Source organism: Asparagus officinalis, chromosome 9 (genome assembly GCF_001876935.1).
Source record: "Asparagus officinalis chromosome 9, Aspof.V1, whole genome shotgun sequence".
Lineage (NCBI taxonomy): Eukaryota > Viridiplantae > Streptophyta > Magnoliopsida > Asparagales > Asparagaceae > Asparagus > Asparagus officinalis.
In genome coordinates, this window is record NC_033802.1 from 2,582,988 (window position 1) to 2,600,052 (window position 17,065).

Consider the following 17,065-nt stretch of genomic DNA (forward strand, 5'->3'; position numbering starts at 1 on the left):
TTGTTCTGATGGATATGTATACGAATATAAATACATATACACGGCTGATGTGTTATTGTGTCGACGCACATTCAAATAGCCAACTATAATTAATCTGGGTATGTTAATGATTTGAACTATAGTCGGGGTCACGCACGGTGGGTTATTTATTATTATTTTATATTTTCCAAAATTAAATTTTGATTGGGATAAGAATGGTAGTTTTGGTATTTCATGGTCCCGTTACGAGGCCAAGAAATGGGACGTTCTTGTAGGATTTCTACTATGGTTACTTAAAATCTCTTCAAATGCACAAAGTGGTTTCCGAAAACAGAAGAGAAATCATTCAAATTCTCCAATTCATGACAAGGAACAGCGAACAAGGTGCACTGACAACTGTGATTCTCCTTCAGGAATCGAACATTTACAAGAGAAGCAAGAGCAAACACAGCTGAGCTCACACATACTGCTTCTGCAGGAGATTAGAACAGAAAGTCAAGTCGAAACGAGCTTCAGGGGGGTCTCCGATGCAATCGAACACTGCATCTGCTGTCAAGAAATCCTCATCAGCAGTGTAGCTGCAAGGAAAACACGAAATGAGCAAAATATGCGATACATAAATCAAAACTGAAAAAAAAAATTCTCAAACATTGCTTCAAAATTAAGGTCATTTAATTGTAGAGTTAACGAATTACACCTCATATTGTAGGTTTTCAGATTGACAGAATTTCAGGGAAGTACATATGCCGTGTTTTTTACTCATTGACAACAGTGTCTCATATCAAAATTGCTGAGCAATCTAGTTGGTTGAAACAACAAACGGATTTCATCAGGTTATGACTTAAGAATGATTGGTGGCGGCACTTAAATGAGTTTTATTATCGTCTCGTTGCAGCGTGCTAAAGAAACAGTAAAAGAAGAGTTAATAATCAGAAACTGATCAATAATATGAAAATCAGGGCGGCGGAAAAAATCATCCTCTTAATGACTGACTTTATAACAACTCGTTCAGTTGTACATAACTAGAACCATACTTGCAGAAATTCATGATATATAATCTTTTTTTTCGTGACCGTGCTTAGTATTAATTGCATGAAATAGCTCTATACAGTAAACAAGAACACATTAATAGCTTTCTCATATCGACTGAGAGCTTCTAATGCAACGAAATGATGAGGATATAACACAATGCGCGCAGTGGAATCTCATAAGATAAAATAAACGAAAAAACTACCCGCTTTTTGTTACAATGCACTTCATGCCAGCAGCTTTTGCTGCAGCAAGCCCAATCGCGCTATCCTCTACCACAACACAGCTGAAAGCAAAAGAAAGAAAGTGGAAATTAGCCCGCAAATCGCATAAATATGTATAAAACCATATTCATACTGAGAAATAAGAATCAAATTCAAGTCCAGTAGATATGGCTGAATGAAAGTCTGAATATGGAGGCAATATTGTCATAGATCCAACAATTTGCTCTACCTAGAGTCCATATTCATGATCGTAAAACGACCTCTTGCCTCGCTCAGGCAAAAATTTCTAGATACTAAAGCACTTACTCTTTGCATTAATTAGATGAAGTTCTTGAAGAGTACATCTAAAATATTATGCAGGTTAGGTTAAGTGATAGTAAGGGAACTGATTTAATTTTAAATTTGTTTTTTTGAAGTAAACCGCTTTAAGTGATACTCCTAAGCATCATCTGAAACAGTAATCCAGAAAGCTAGAAAAAAAAGGCCCCCTTCAAAATAATTATCAATTGTCCATGGAGTAACATACACACATTAGAATTAAAAGCTTGACTAATTTCAACAATTTATCACATTGCTAATTAAAATTTCTATAGACGAGTTCCTAAATATTTAAGTACCATGCTAATATACAATACCAATGTCTAGAAGAGGTCGTAAAGATTGTATGTGCATTTATTTACAAAGATCATTTTGATGCATTGATCACCTTAAGCCGGAACTGTCTCCATAGCATCACAAAAAAATTTCATCGAAAACCCTTTTTTAAAAGGGAAATTGAAAGACTAGAAATTTCAATCCTCCACACTATTCAATGGCCTATAACTTCAATAACAAATAGTTCCCAACTGCAGGTACCAAACCCATCTTTCTCCTAAAAATAAAAAGTAAACAAAGAGTGATCACAATTCAGTCTATACCTCGCGGGCTCAATGCCAAGAGTGCTTGCAGCGAGCAGATAGATGGCCTGCCAAGAGGGGGAGAAAACAGATTTTGAGACATCCTACTGAAGAATTCTGTAATATTAATCAGAAAAAAGATGCGAACGCATGGATGTTAGGTGATTATAAACCGTTATCATGAACTTAATATCTGAAGTAGATATGATTCCGTTGATTCCTACTTATCAAGCACTAAAGCAGATGATATGATATGCCTCAGAGTTCACGGAATAGAAATCAAAATGCTTACTATTCTTCTTTCGCCTATCACGACGTTGGATTCTAATATCAACAGCAACCAACAAAAAGAGTGGGATTGTAAAGTGATATAAATCTTCTTGCTCGCTTATAGCAAATAAGTAAGTCCCCACAAGTCAAATAAAAACTAAAAGTTTGACAAATAAATTACCGGATCAGGCTTCTTACGAGGAACCACATCTCCTGCAAATATCTTTATCTTCTCGGCTCGTTCAGGACCAAGCAAGAATGAAACTATGGCCGAAACCTGAAGTAGTCATATTTTAGTTAGTAGAATGTTGGAGAGTTGGAAAAAACTCGGATAAAACAAGAATGTTGGCGATAGAATATCCACAATCAACTAAATGCATACTAACACAGTTAATCGAACAGCAAACCAAACCAAACCAAGCATTATTCTAATAGAAACAGTGAAAAATATCTTTAAAAAACAGTGTGTCCTGTTGTATGTTGAAGAATTAAGCCAGAGTAGTCAGTAGTATACATTGAACAGGACCAATATGCCAAGGATCAAGTGATAATACAATATCATATTCGAAATGGAAATATCACGTTATGCAACTTTGTTATTAACACACATAGCTTTTCCCGGTGAAGCTTCTTACTGGGATTATGTTCAAAGAAACATGTAACATTTGATGTCGCGACTATTAATTCCAAAACACTTGGATCAAAATTGCAACATATAAGTCTGCCCGCAACTTAAAATTCTGGAACCTTGTAATGCGTACCTACCGCCTTCTCATTTGAAGTACTGCATACAGCAACCTTTACTCCTTTTGATAAAGCCTCGTCAATCAACCTAAAAGGCAATTAAGAGGGCGACACGAAAAGATTAGTTAATCATCCAGTCATTTTGGTAACTCCCCTACTTCTACAACTGTTGTGTGCTATGATTTTGATTTTTGAACTGAGTTAAGGGAACCCCTTCTAAAAATATGCTCAAATATAATAACAATGGAGGGAGGATTGAGAATTCTGACCTGGCAACACCCGGCCTAAGCGGAAGCAGCTTCTTCTCAATAAGGGCCATGAACAGTTCGGTTTTCCTTCTGTGAAGCGAAGCTATGAAGTCTTTTCTTTCTTCTTCAGTCTTCGGTGCTTTCGATGGCCAACCCGTCTTGTTAAAGTATGCAGTCATTCTAACGAGACAATGAAACAGCAATCGATCAAAATGATAAAAGGGGCCAAAAAACACACCTGAATTCAAAGTAGTAGTAAGGTTTCTATGCCTCCTCTAGCTAAGTTAATGAACAAAAGAAATATACAAAGGTTGCCAAATAGTTAATGTGCACAGATGAAGGAATATTAGACGAAAGAGTATCAGTTGATATACACAGTTTTCAAGTTTAGTTTTCAATTGAAGGGAACCAAGTTGTGTTCAAGTTTGATGAACATCCAACTAACTAGACTAAGTCCATTCTTACCCAGCTAGTGCAAATATAATCGTAAATCCATCATAATGTACGATATTTTACCTCTCTTTCCCCCCGCCGATCTTAAGCAACTCACCATACAAATCTACATCCCAGGTTACACCTAGTTCCTTCTGTAATAACAACTTTAAATGTTAAAAAAGACGAGCTTGCAGATAAAACATTTTCCATAAAAAAAATCTTTGCAGCCTAGTTCCGAAACTAAAATGTTAGAAGATAACGATACCGACTCCTAACTTATTTACTTACTTGTAAAGAAGCAGTGAAGAAGCATCAGTCATGGGTAAACAACTAGCTGAAGTCCATAAGGATCTTCACCACTAAATAATTCATTTCATAAGATTCTTCGTGAAACTAGTTTGAAGTTATAGACTTACCTAAATTACATAATTATGACAGACAAACAATTTCCTAATGTTTTTTTTTCTTGTGAAATATTTATCATAGTAAGAAATTGGGCAGGACTCTAAAATTCCAATTTGCCAACCCACAAGGCAAATCACCAACAAGAACCCAAATTCCATTGGCACCAATCAAAATCAGAGGTGTAAACAAATGCAACCCGATTTGTGAAATTAACACAACAAAATTCTCCAAAATTCTAAAGAAAATATCTGGCATCACCTCAGCAAAAGTGTCATTGAAAGAAATCCTGTGACCATCCTTCTCAGTGTCCACAAGAACTCCGTCGCAGTCGAACAGCAGCGCAGCTGGAAGAGCCTGCGACGACGGCGAAGGGGGAGCAGCAGCAGAGCAGACTACTCCTCTCCCGTTGCCCAATTTAATGCCAACCGAAGAAGAAGATGGCAAAATTTTCCTCTTTTGACCCTTTTGGTGATCAAATTGGAAACAAACGAAAGACCCGTAATTGATTCTGTTCGTGGGAATGACCCAAGATGGAGATGGAGGCAACGGAGTTGTAGCTGTGGCCATTGAAGCGCTGCTGCTGATCACCTAATTTTATTTTATTTTCTCCCCTGTTTTCGCTAAAAAAAATAAATGTATTGGTTTTGAGAGGAGAAAGAGTTTGCATTTGTATGATTCATAACGGTCTAAGCTTATCCTGATGAGTGAGGGAACCCGCCACAAAAAAGCTACAAAAGGAACAAGCATCTGGGGGCTAATCTCACAATTAAACCCCCTCAAGTTTAGGAATACTACAGATGACCTCTTCAACTTTCATAGTCTTATAAAACCTCCTCGTCTTTACACTTCTCTTAGAAAACCTCCTCATGTAGTTACTTCAAAGTATGAAGTGACCTAAATATATTTCCTTAATGATCTAAATATATTCCCTTGGGAAAAAAAAGCTCATTTGATTTGAAATAAGCCACTCAACTAGTGTAAAAAAAACGTTTTGAATCATTTACGGTGCTTTTCTGGTCGCAAAATTTTAGGCTAATGTTTATATGGTTGAGCAATTTCTTCATCGTTTGAAGTCACGCGCTTATCACATGATACGTTAATGCATGGTATTAGTTAGGAGCATTAGGTGAGAAAAGTTTAGGGGGGTTTTCACAAATTTACCAAATGGACGGGTGAGGGTCGGAGGATTTGTTTGCAACATCCGAGGGGTTTACTGAAATTAAAATAGTTAAGAGGTTTACTAAGGACCTGTTTTTATTCATTTCCCAGAAACCTAAGCCTGGGAAATGACCCATTAGAAATAGGTTGTGAGGCCCATTTTTTTGTATTCAAGTCTATATACAGTTTTTTTCGCTGAAATAGATTTTCTTTATTTTGGGACCCATAGTATTTACTACCTCTCCAATAGGTGTGTCTCACATACACAATATATCTTTTTTTTCCCTCTCTCAACCAAACAGAAAAAATAATTTCTTCTAGGAAATATGACACTCCCACATAGGTGCATTAGGTTCTTTGATTTCCTTTTCTCAATTTCTCAGCGAACTAGGGCTTGTTTGGATTGAGGGGAATGAGGGTGAAGGGAAGTTAGGGGAACCATTCACTTCCATTCACCTTGTTTGGGAACACTTAGGAGGTGAAGTTAATTCACCCTAGTTCCCCTTGGTTCACCCCCTAATAGTATAAAATTTGTTACCCCAAATTGGGGTGTAACCAAGGGGAAGAGAACTTCCTTTCCTTCCCTTCTCTCAGTTTCCCTTAACTTTCCTTCACCCCCTACGAATCCAAACAGGACCTAAAATTAAAATAGCTGAGGAGGGCTTTATGAGACGTTCTGAGATTTAAGAGGGTTTTCTAAAATTTGTCCCAAACAAAATTGGTCATATGCGTTAAACCCTTCCCCCAAATACTCAGCTCTGAGAGCCGAAACCCCCCGAACAAAAGATCTCTCTGCATCACTCTCTCTAGAAATGAAGAGATTCTTCAAACCCATAGAAAAGGATGGCTGCTCAAAGAAGCCCACTCTCTCCTCTCCTCTTTCGTCATATCACAAAACCCAAAACGAAGCAGAAACATCAGAAGAAGAGAAGGGAGGAGGAGGAGGAGGAGGAGGAGGAGGGGAGGGGGGAGAGCCCGTCAAATTTGTAACTTGGAATGCAAACAGCTTGCTTCTCCGAGTCAAGAACAACTGGCCTGAGTTCACGCATTTCATCCAGACCCTTGACCCTGATGCCATTTGCATTCAGGTCCTCCTCCTTAAAACTTTACTTGTTCCTGTTAAATGGGTCGTTTTATTTTTCGATTTAACCTCATGGGTAATTCTTTTTATTTGGGTTTTTTCGTTTTCTAGGTTGAGAATGATGCAATGTAATTTGGATAAATTTGTAGCATTTGTAGTTGGAAATTAAGAGTTGGGGTTTTTGAGAGAAGCTCGGATTCTTTGGGAATCATTGTTGTGAAACATATTAAAGATAGGATTTCATGCTAGACACATTTGATGACATAAAGTGCATGCACATTGGGCTGTGATGTTTTTAGTTAGGCTTAATTGCCATTAAATACTCTTTTATAGTTTCCCCTACTTTTCACTTGGGGGTTTTTCCCGGAAACCACCTTAAAAATGGGGTCATTTTATGGGAGCCACCTTTCATTTTCAATTTATACCTAAACCATCTTTAAAGTGGGTCTTTGTTCCAATCAACCACCTCATGGTCAAAATTTTTACTAAAAACGCAATAATCCCCTTAAAAACTCGCATTCAAATGTGACTCACTTTGCTAACATTTAAGTCTAGTTGGGATGCAAGTCACATATTTTAAACATGTATTGTTTAAGGTTATTTTTGGTTTTTTAGTGATGATTTGGCTAGGAGGTTGTTGATTAGAACAAAAATCCACTGTAAGGTGGTTTACATACAAACTGAAAATGAAAGGTGGTTCTTGTAAAATAACCTATTTAAAAGGTGGTTTCTAGGAAAAAACCTTTTCACTTATATACCCTCCCTTGTTTCTGGCAGCACTTATATACCCTAAAGTTCTTAGAACCTGCACTTTTATATCCTCACTTGTTTTTTCAACTCTTACATACTCTAAAATTTTTAGAACTTGCACTTAGGTACCTCAAAGTTTTAAAAACTTGCACTTAGTACCCTCATTTTTGAAAACTTTAGGTATTTAAGTACAAGTCTTAAAAACTTTAGGGTACTTAAGTGCAAATTTTAAAAACTTTAGGATATTTAAGTACAAGTCTTAAAAACTTTATGGTACTTAAGTGCAAATTTTAAAAACTTTAGGATATTTAAGTGCAAGTTTGAAAAACTTTAGGGTGTATAAATGCTGCAAGAAAACAAGTGATAGCATGTGTGTAAGGTTTAAAAACATTAAGGTATATAAGTGCTACCAAAAACAAGTGAGGGTATATAAGTAGGGGAAACTATAGGGTATTTAAATGCAATTAAGCATTTTATTTATAATTTTGCATGTTTGATTAACTGTCAGCATGCTCATGTGCTTGTGCATACTGTGGGTAGTTGTGAGACATTGACCACATAAAATAATATAAGATATTACTTTTTATTGTTTTGTGAATCCTAGATGAAATATTACTATTATTTTGATTGGTTAATCAGTACCCAGAAAATGTTACAAACTTACAAATGATTGAATTTACAAATTAGACTGAGTATTTATATCAAACCAATGCTAATATTACGATAATACCTTCTTTTTTTTTTCTTTTGAGAAAATCATTCTTGTTATGTAGTTGAATTGGTGATCTTCTTGTAGGAAGTTCGAATGCCCGCTGCTGGTTCTAAGGGTGCACCTAAGAATCCAAATGCACTGAAAGATGACACAAATGCTGCTCGTGAGGAGAAGAAGGTAAGAGAAGAGCACTGGCCGCATCAATTCCCCATGATTCTGAGTTTATTAAAGACTAGGAGATTGCATGAAATTTACTATGCCATTGCCATTGGCATTTCTCGTCTTATACTTGTCTAATTTCATGTCATAAAGTAACCCTAGAGTAAACATTTTAATATATGGCTTCTAGGCCAATATTTTGAAGAAATTACGGCATACAAATTTTAGTTGTTCACTGCATATCCTTCAATGAGCACAAATTGTGATAATCTGTTATTCAATTATTTTAGTTTCACCTGAATGCCTATTAGCTATTATTTTCATTACCATGCAGGTGCTTATGCGTGCCTTGTCAAGTCCTCCATTTGGAAATTATCGTGTCTGGTGGTCTCTTTCAGATTCTAAGTATGGTGGGACTGCTTTATTTGTTAAAAGACAATTTCAGCCAAAAAAGGTCTCATGCTGTCTAGAACGAACAGGTAATGCTTTTGAGATTTAGAGAGATAGGATGTTGATTTCCATTGCCGCATGTTCTCATGTTTGGTTATCATTAAACAATTTACGAAAAATAACTCCTCTACCTCTCTTTAGTTTCACCATCTGTCACTAAAACTCTTTGCTCTTCACTTTGATACTTCTAAAGTTAACTAAGTCTCTAATCTTTCTTTTTCCCATCTTGACAAGATTATATACATAATTTTCCACTTCCATAAACTCTAGCTTTTTATATAAATTCTCATAGCCTTTTAGCCTTGAGAACTTTATATCTCTAGTTTTTTCTCACTTCTGGAGTCTTGCCATCGAAGCTTTAAAACTCTCAAACTTGCTTGGGTCAAAGCATATTGTAGTGAAATATGTTTCATTTTGTTTCATTTATACTACATGTGGCTTCCTCTTTGATTGTCTAATGCGATAGCAGGATGTTAGTTACTACATGTTTCTATTCTTTTGGCAGGTTCTAAGCATGAACCTGATGGACGGGTGATTTTGGCTGAATTTGAGTCATATTTCTTATTGAATACTTATGTACCTAACAATGGTTGGAAAGAAGAGGAAAATTCTTTCCAAAGAAGAAGAAAATGGGATAAAAGAATTCTTGAATTTGCTCTACAAATTGAGAAACCCTTGATTTGGTGCGGTGATCTGAACGTAAGGTAATTGACTGTTAAACAGGACATACCAATCACCATTGAAATTTCTTTCCCTCTTTTATGCACTTTTTCTTGTAATAAATCCATTTATTGAAGTTCTTGATTATATATATTGTGCAGCCTTTCTAAAGATCAACGCTACATTTTGGGTTTCACTTCTTAAATTTTATTTCTGTCATCAGTAGAGTACTGGTTACATCTGATATTTTCTATTACCATTAAAGTTTCTTTCCCTCTTTTATGCACTTTTTCTTGTAATAAATCCTTTTATCGAAGTTCTTGATTATATATCTTGTGCAGCCTTTCCATAAGATCTGCTACATTTTTTATGTTTTAAACCTTCTGATATTTTCTATTATTGCTTTACAGTGTAAGATCAACGCTACATTTTGGGTTTCACTTACTTAAATTTTAATTCTGTCATCAGTAGAGTACTGGTTAGTGGTTACATCTGATATTTTCTATTACTGCTTTACAGTGTAAAATCTGCTACATTTTTATGTTTTAAACCTTCTGATATTTTCTATTACTGCTTTACAGTGTAAGATCAACACTACATTTTGGGTTTCACTTCTTAAATTTTATTTCTGTCATCAGTAAAGTACTGGTTACATCTGATATATTGGTTACTTTTTATTGCATTCTTTTGCAGCCACCAGGACATGGATGTTAGTCATCCGGATTTTTTTAGTAGTGCAAAGCTTAATGGCTACATTCCTCCAAATAAAGAGGCAAGTTCGATTGTATTTTGGCGATATTTTCCAGTAATTTGATGTGAAGCTTTCCCATTAGTTCATATGTGCTTCATCTTTTCAGCTCATTGAATTAGAGTAGTAGCTTGCGCATCAAGCCATTGACTTACATATTAGTATCTTTGTGTGTCAAGCAAAAGTAAACCTATATCCAGAATCCAGTAATCATTCTTTACCTGAAAATTGATTCAGTTTTCATGTTATCTTTCTGCAAATGTTTCATCAGTCTGTGACTTCAGTTATAGTAATTGGACTTTAATAACCATATTTAAAGCCACAAAATCATATAGGTTTTTTAATGTATTAACGGGGATGCCATATTCCTTACATTGCTGATATATTTTTAAGTTTCTGTCATTTTATCTTGTGATTTGTTAGTAACATTTTGAATCAAACAAGGAAGTCTTTTTGTTCATGGTGCAGGATTGTGGACAACCAGGATTTACGCTGGCAGAAAGGCAGCGTTTCAGTAATATACTGTCCCAGTGGGTGAATTTGAGAAAATTTTTCTCTTTCTATTTTCTTTCATTTTCCTATTAGATAATAATAGAAATATGTCATGGTCACCATTTCTTCACATTTTGATATTCATTTACAAAGCTTCGTATTCGATTCCTGCAAATTTTGTGCATCAGTTGTCAGACAAAAGTTAATATATACAATAGTTATCTTTAGCAAAAAAATTCTCATTTCACTTCTGAATAAATTGAGGAGGTTTTTGGTTAATTATCACTAGTGCTTCTCTCTAAGATTGTTCACAGTTGGTAAGCATTGGTATAGGATTTGGTAGGTAAAGTTTTCAATTAGTTAACTTGGAACTCAGTAAATTGTTTAATTAGAATCAGGAGGAGGACAAAGATATCATCGATAAATAAAGATTCCTGAGGTCAAGGACGCACCAAATTAAATGAAAAGTATAGACAAATCTGATTGTCTTCCTGTTTATTATATTCTTTTGTTTTTTGTTGCAATAGACCCTACTTAAATGTTATATTTCCCGTCAAAGGAATTTGTCCTGACTATCTAATTTATTAGTATACTCATTGCAGAGGAAAGCTGATAGATGCATATAGATTTCTCCACAAAGAGCAAGATATGGAAAAAGGCTTTTCTTGGTCTGGGAACCCAGTTGGCAAGTATGTAAATTCTCCATTCAAATGCATATTCTATGTTTATAGTTTTTCATAGAGCCTATTGTTGTTATTTTACTACTCTTTAGTTATTAATGTAACCCGTCTGTAAAGATTCTTATTCTAGTAGTATGCAATGATGTGTATCTGCATATATACGCTATCACCCACATTAAGGATCAAATAAATTCTTTTTTTGCAGGTATCGAGGCAAGAGGATGAGGATAGATTATTTTATTGTGTCGGAACAGTTAAAGGACCGGATTGTTGCATGTGAAATGCATGGGCAAGGAATCGAACTCCAAGGTAAGATGAGAATAATTAATTTCCTTTGAGCTAATTTGTACAGCTAATTAGTTTGGTTTATTAATTCCTGTTGTTCATCCTATTGAAGGCTATACGTCCTATGTAAGTTTCTACTAAGTATGTGTTGTTAAATTGTTTGCTCTTTCGTGATCCTTGAGTAGAAATGCTGTCTTGTCCTTCTGTGCTTAATTTGGTGATCCTTGAGTAGAAATGATGTCTTGTCCTTCTGTGCTTAATTTGGAACCGGAAACCTAAATATATCAATTGTTCAGAGGATGAACACATTTTCATGGGAGCTTAGAAACCTAGAGAGCAAGGGTTGTTAATGATGATGGTGATGATAATAACAGTATTAATAAATAATATTGCTGGTGATGATGATGCAATACAAAATGATGGTGATAATTACAATGAAATAAGATGGCGTTTCTACTTTTCTATATCACTTTCCTGCTATAATGATATTATTTTATAGCCTATCAACATACTTATGGAGCTGAACTTAAACCTTCTGATATAAAAACTTTGTTTTCTTTCAAATGCGTCATTGTTTCAGGTGTATTAATTTCAGCCACAAACTTAGGTTGTAATGTGTATATTTTATCATAAGCTGACCTCTAAATATCTCTTCATGACTGTTTTAGCTACGTTCTGAAAGTACTTTTTCCTGCAATTTATTTCTGGCATTCATTGTTATATTTCTTTTCCCTTTGATTGCAGGTTTCTATGGAAGTGATCACTGTCCTGTTTCTCTCGAGCTTTCACAAGGAAATTCATAATGCTTTTGGACGGAACATTATTCAACTAACATGATAAATTCCAAGTTATCATTTCTCTCGTTTTGAAGCCAATACACAAGGACAGCAAATTCGAGATTGATGCATTTGCAATCTTGTATGAATTAATGATTATGATACTCAGGCGCTACGTTTCTCTGACCTGTATAATTGAAGAGAAATAGGTTGTTGACAGCCATTATCAAGAATTGCCTAGTAATTTCTTATAATCTAGCAAAATGGAGCATTTGCTGCATAAGTTTAAGCCTTTTTCTTTAATTTTGTTATATTGTTGAATGTTCTTCTCTATGCTAGCCATAGCCAAGGAATATTAAAGATTGAATAGGGTCTATATATTCTGAAGTGCCACAAGGTTTGTGCTCCTGACTGTATTATCAAGTTTTCAACAATGAAATCTGTGTTGGGATTTGTAGTTGGTTACGTTTTATCTTGAAAAGAGAAGACCAAACTTATGTCATATGAGAATTAGCTTCCATTGGCATTACAGTTGAAGGAATTTCTAGTTATAGAACAAACAGTTGAAGGAGTTACTACTTACACAACAATTCAAAGGTAGAGTTCCAGGATTATCTCTCTCTCTCTCTCTCTCTCTCTCTCTCTCTCTCTCTCTCTTCTCTCTCTCTCTCTCTCTCTCTCTCTCTCTCTCTCTCTCTCTCTCTCTCTCTCTCTCTCTCTAAACAACTAACACAGTGGTGCATGTCGAAAATGGATGATCTGATGCAAGATCTTAGGGGTCACAAAGCCAACAGAAGTGCCTTAGCATTGGTAATGTTAACCATCGCAGTTACCTCTTTCTCTTCATCGATATACTTGAGATCGATATTATTGAGTTCAATCCCTTTACAAGGCTCTGCTGCACTACAGAACAAATCAACTCCCACGGGCGTCCTTGACTCCCCTCTGATATTCTTAAACTTTATGTCGCTAATCTTAACCTTAGAATGAGTCTGCAACAAAAAAGGAAGGGGAAAAAACAACAACAATAATCATTTTCATCAACTCCAACGCTAGAAAACTTAACTTACGGTGAAAAAGTTTGTACATTTCGACTGCAGTGATTATGCGGGCAATATTTTTGATCTATGACAACAGGGTTCTTTACGTTCTTCATCACTATATCGTCGAACGTGAAGTTGGAGGCAGAGATAGACGTCGGTGAATCTGGCCATGTCTTGATCCTGACTCCATTTTGAGTGTCGCTAAGAGTACAGTTTCTGATGCTTAAACCGAAAACATCCCTGTCCTTCTTGCTACCTCCGAGGCTCCCGACACTGATTCCATGCCCAGGACCACATAATACTTTGGATATCGAAATGTTTCTGCTTCCCGGTCCTATAGAAATGCAATCATCACCTGAAATGAAATATTCAGGCAATTTATTAGCCGGAGAAAATAGATACATAGTATACATGAAGAGAGAGGGAGAGAAGATGGGCACCTGTGCCGATTGTTGAGTTGGTGATCACAGTGTTATTTGTGTCACCGAGGTGAATACCGTCGGTGTTGGGACTCTCATCAGGGGCCGAGATGCTGAGAGAGTGAAGCTTCATGTTGTCACACCTGAAGAGATGCATGTGGAAGGATTTGCTGTTTAGTGATGAAATATGTTCAACTGTTCCGTTTTTCACAAAGCTGAGGTTTATAGACTGTTTTTCGAAAAGAAGAAGGAAAACAAAAAAGAACACATTAGTATTTTTCTTATTTGTTTCATTAACAGCTTGTTTGGCACTAGAAAATGAAAAATGAAAATAGAAATTAGAGAAGTGCATGACTTGACTTTCTGTATTTTTTTTCCTGTTCGATAATCGAATATTGACAATTCATGTCGATATTTTAAAACTTTTCACTTTCTCTGAAATTTAGCCAAAGTGGATAGAATGTGAAAGGAGAGACATCCACGGACATATGAAGATATATGTGAGCTACACATTCTGATCTAGATGCTGTATTATTCTTTAGAATTTGTCTCATTTTATTGCGTTCAAAAGATTTCATTTTTTAAATATTCACATTAGTTGTCAATTCAACTTTCATTTTTTTCAGTTTCGACCATCCAAACGTTACTTCTAGACAAAAAGTGAGGGCTCTCTCATTTTTTCAGTTTTCATTTACTTTCCAGTTACCAAGCATATTAACAAATAAAAATAACTTATACCGTTGGAAGACGCTTGCAGTGTCTATCCCTGTCACAGTTATTTTTCGGCCAAGCCAACGCACCCTGCCCATCAAAAGTTCCTCCTCCTCTGATCCTCAATCCATCGACATAATGAAACGCAATCCATTCTGTTGTTTTGTAGAGAGTAAGATCTGCGGCGGCCACCATTGTACCCTCTATCTTGAAGGAAATGCTTGCATTGCATGGTCCTTTGAACTTCAAGGGACCTACAAGAAATTTTCCCTTGGGAACAAGAACCTCACTTTGCTCCTTTGATGCACAAGCTTCTTTCCACGCATGTTGAAATGCCTGTTTATGCTCAAATAATACGTTAGACTAATGTTTTCGATCATAAGCAATCACCTATGTTTTCAAGAAACCATTTTCATATGTGTCATGTTTCTCAAGAGACCCCCTATCAAAGAAGTTCAACATACATCTCATCCATGATCATGAAACTGTAATTTTGTAACGGAGTTTTGTTTTTTATGGCTAGATACACAAATCAATAGTTCTTGGAAAATGACGAAAATAGAGAAGGGGGAAAAATGTTCTTGTATAGAAAGTACTTTTCCTGAGAAAGGGTTACATAAAAGAACTAGTTTTTCTTTTCTTTTCTTTTCTTTCATCAAGCTAAATTTCAGCTTATCTATCTAGATGTTTCATGAACCAAGTATCTTCACGAAAACGGTTTCGTTAATGATCATAAATACTAGTTTTTTTTCCAAATTGTTAGAGGAGGGAGTTGCTTGAAAAAACAAGACATACATAGAAGGTATATTGTAGTTTTTCTTTGAAAGATATGGATCGAGAGTTACCGCAGTACTTCCAGTTTTGGCATTCGCGTCTGCGCCATAATCCACGACGTTGAATGTCTCGGTAAAGCATGCGGTTGTAGCTTCTATTGCAAACAAGAAGACTGACAATAAAACTCCAATAGAGCTACAACTAGGCATCCTTGATGTTTTGATCTCTTCTGTGCTGGCTATTCTTTCTATTTCTGAGGATGTACTGCCTTCTTCTGAAGCATCCCTCATCGATAGTTTCGATTGCTCATTGCCATTGAAATTTGACTTATAATACCTTTACTTTTTTGTGAGAATATCTTTGTAAGCCTAGTTTTCTTCTATTCTGGTCTAAAGATAAGTAACATGTCATCAGGTAAGTTTCATAAAAATCTCATATCAGTTACAATAAACAGTGTCAGGCGACCATAAATTAATAAACAAAAAACTGAAGTTGGGGTCTTGAACATAATAACTAGAGCTTTTGCCGTCCATTTGAATTAGGCTATATTTTACAAGCCTCCAAGAAGTTTGGACATGTTGAGATAACCCCTCAATGTTTGGAAATGTCATTCAACCCCTGAACCTTTTCAGATATCCCCCAAGAATTGGAGGTTGTTAGCAAATAAATTCTGGAAAATGCAACTAACACGTCCAAACTTTGGGGTTATGGGCCAAACTTCTTGGGCGTTCATGAAATTTTTACTCGATCACAAAGTTTCCCAACCATTAAAGATTCTAAAGGCGCAGAGCGAGTAGATATCAAATAAATATATAAATCATCAGTGACTTATGTCCATGTTACAATATTCTTCAAAAATACAAATTACAACCACACTGTATAAACTCAGTTTTCTTGAAATACATACCCAATCTCAAATCTTATTGAAACTCTGAGATCCCAAACAAACGGGCGGTTCCATCACTAGAAACAGAAATAATAGATTTGCCATCCTTCAATACTGCCAGAGACTGAACAACATCCGTATGGCCACTGAATATTCGCAAGCAATTTCCAGAGAGACTGTCCCAAACTCGAACCTTTCCATCAACGCAGCCTGTAGCTATGTATTTTGACGCGCCAAGCCATAAAAGGCAAGTTACGCCTTCCTGGTAAAAAAATGAGAAGATTGTGATGAGATGAAGGGGGAATAATTACAGGGATTTTTGAAGAGAATGAGGGTGAATGTTAATAGTACAGACTTCATGATCGCAAGTGCAGCGAACAGAAGAATGCTGGAGATCCCAGATGATGAGTTTCTGATCCATGCCTCCAGTTGCACACCAAGGGCCGCTGCAACCCAAGAGTAAATGGTTGAACACGTTAAAGAAGTCGAGTCACAAATACTCAGCTAATTACATAAAGATGAGTGACTAAAACATGTGAATTAAATATGTGTTGAGGGGGAATTAAGCAAGTGCTATTCATACATACATGCATATACGTACGCGTGATTGATTATGTATGCCAATGGATAAAGAGGAAAAATGAGAGAATGGGGTACATGAGATGTACAAATAAATTGGCATGATCATAAATATCTTAGAAATATACACATTTGGAGAAGGATAAGATGGACGAGTTTGCTTATTAAAATAGGATGAAAAATTTATATGATGAGGCTGAATATGTGAATGAGAACAATCATACCTTCTTGAGAGTCCAATGCATTCAACAGAGCTTGAGTGAGACATTAATGAACCCACCACCTAGAAAACAGAAAGTAAAAATAAGATTGCATTTTCCTTGAGAATGACAATTGAATTCTTATGCCTATGTCTGAAGATGAAGACAATGCACGAAACTTTAATTTGCCAAGTTTAACCTGCAGCACCCCAGCCCATTGACATGCACACGCACATGCACGCATGCGCACATGCACACACGCACGCGCACAC

General features: G+C 36.0%; 4 protein-coding genes across 4 annotated transcripts in view; 1 reads left to right on the forward strand and 3 right to left on the reverse strand.

Annotated features, from left to right (window-relative positions):
* On the reverse strand, positions 301–4,922 carry LOC109824319 (haloacid dehalogenase-like hydrolase domain-containing protein At3g48420). Its single transcript, XM_020390889.1, has 8 exons — positions 4,489–4,922; positions 3,907–3,977; positions 3,412–3,570; positions 3,164–3,230; positions 2,580–2,675; positions 2,150–2,196; positions 1,214–1,294; positions 301–557 (listed from the first exon to the last, which is right to left on the reverse strand). Exons 1-8 carry the CDS (start codon positions 4,795–4,797, stop codon positions 437–439), a joined length of 951 nt encoding a protein of 316 aa, XP_020246478.1. The 5' UTR covers positions 4,798–4,922; the 3' UTR covers positions 301–436.
* LOC109824521 (DNA-(apurinic or apyrimidinic site) lyase) lies at positions 6,090–12,464 on the forward strand. The gene is made up of 9 exons (XM_020391138.1): positions 6,090–6,476; positions 8,016–8,108; positions 8,425–8,569; positions 9,046–9,244; positions 9,894–9,972; positions 10,417–10,478; positions 11,043–11,129; positions 11,326–11,429; positions 12,150–12,464. The coding sequence occupies exons 1-9, from the start codon at positions 6,201–6,203 to the stop codon at positions 12,206–12,208; spliced, it is 1,104 nt and encodes a 367-aa protein (XP_020246727.1). The 5' UTR covers positions 6,090–6,200; the 3' UTR covers positions 12,209–12,464.
* LOC109824168 (exopolygalacturonase-like) lies at positions 12,961–15,418 on the reverse strand. The gene is made up of 5 exons (XM_020390699.1): positions 15,200–15,418; positions 14,382–14,690; positions 13,665–13,872; positions 13,269–13,579; positions 12,961–13,173 (listed from the first exon to the last, which is right to left on the reverse strand). The coding sequence occupies exons 1-5, from the start codon at positions 15,416–15,418 to the stop codon at positions 12,961–12,963; spliced, it is 1,260 nt and encodes a 419-aa protein (XP_020246288.1).
* Positions 15,923–17,065, reverse strand: part of LOC109824422 (angio-associated migratory cell protein) — a 7,062-nt gene continuing 5,919 nt past the window's right edge. Inside the window, exons 7-9 of the mRNA XM_020391015.1 lie at positions 16,818–16,876; positions 16,370–16,460; positions 15,923–16,276 (exon numbers count right to left, since the gene is read on the reverse strand). Coding sequence (XP_020246604.1) covers positions 16,049–16,276; positions 16,370–16,460; positions 16,818–16,876 — 378 coding nt within the window. The 3' untranslated portion in view covers positions 15,923–16,048. The remainder of the gene's footprint in view (positions 16,277–16,369; positions 16,461–16,817; positions 16,877–17,065) is intronic.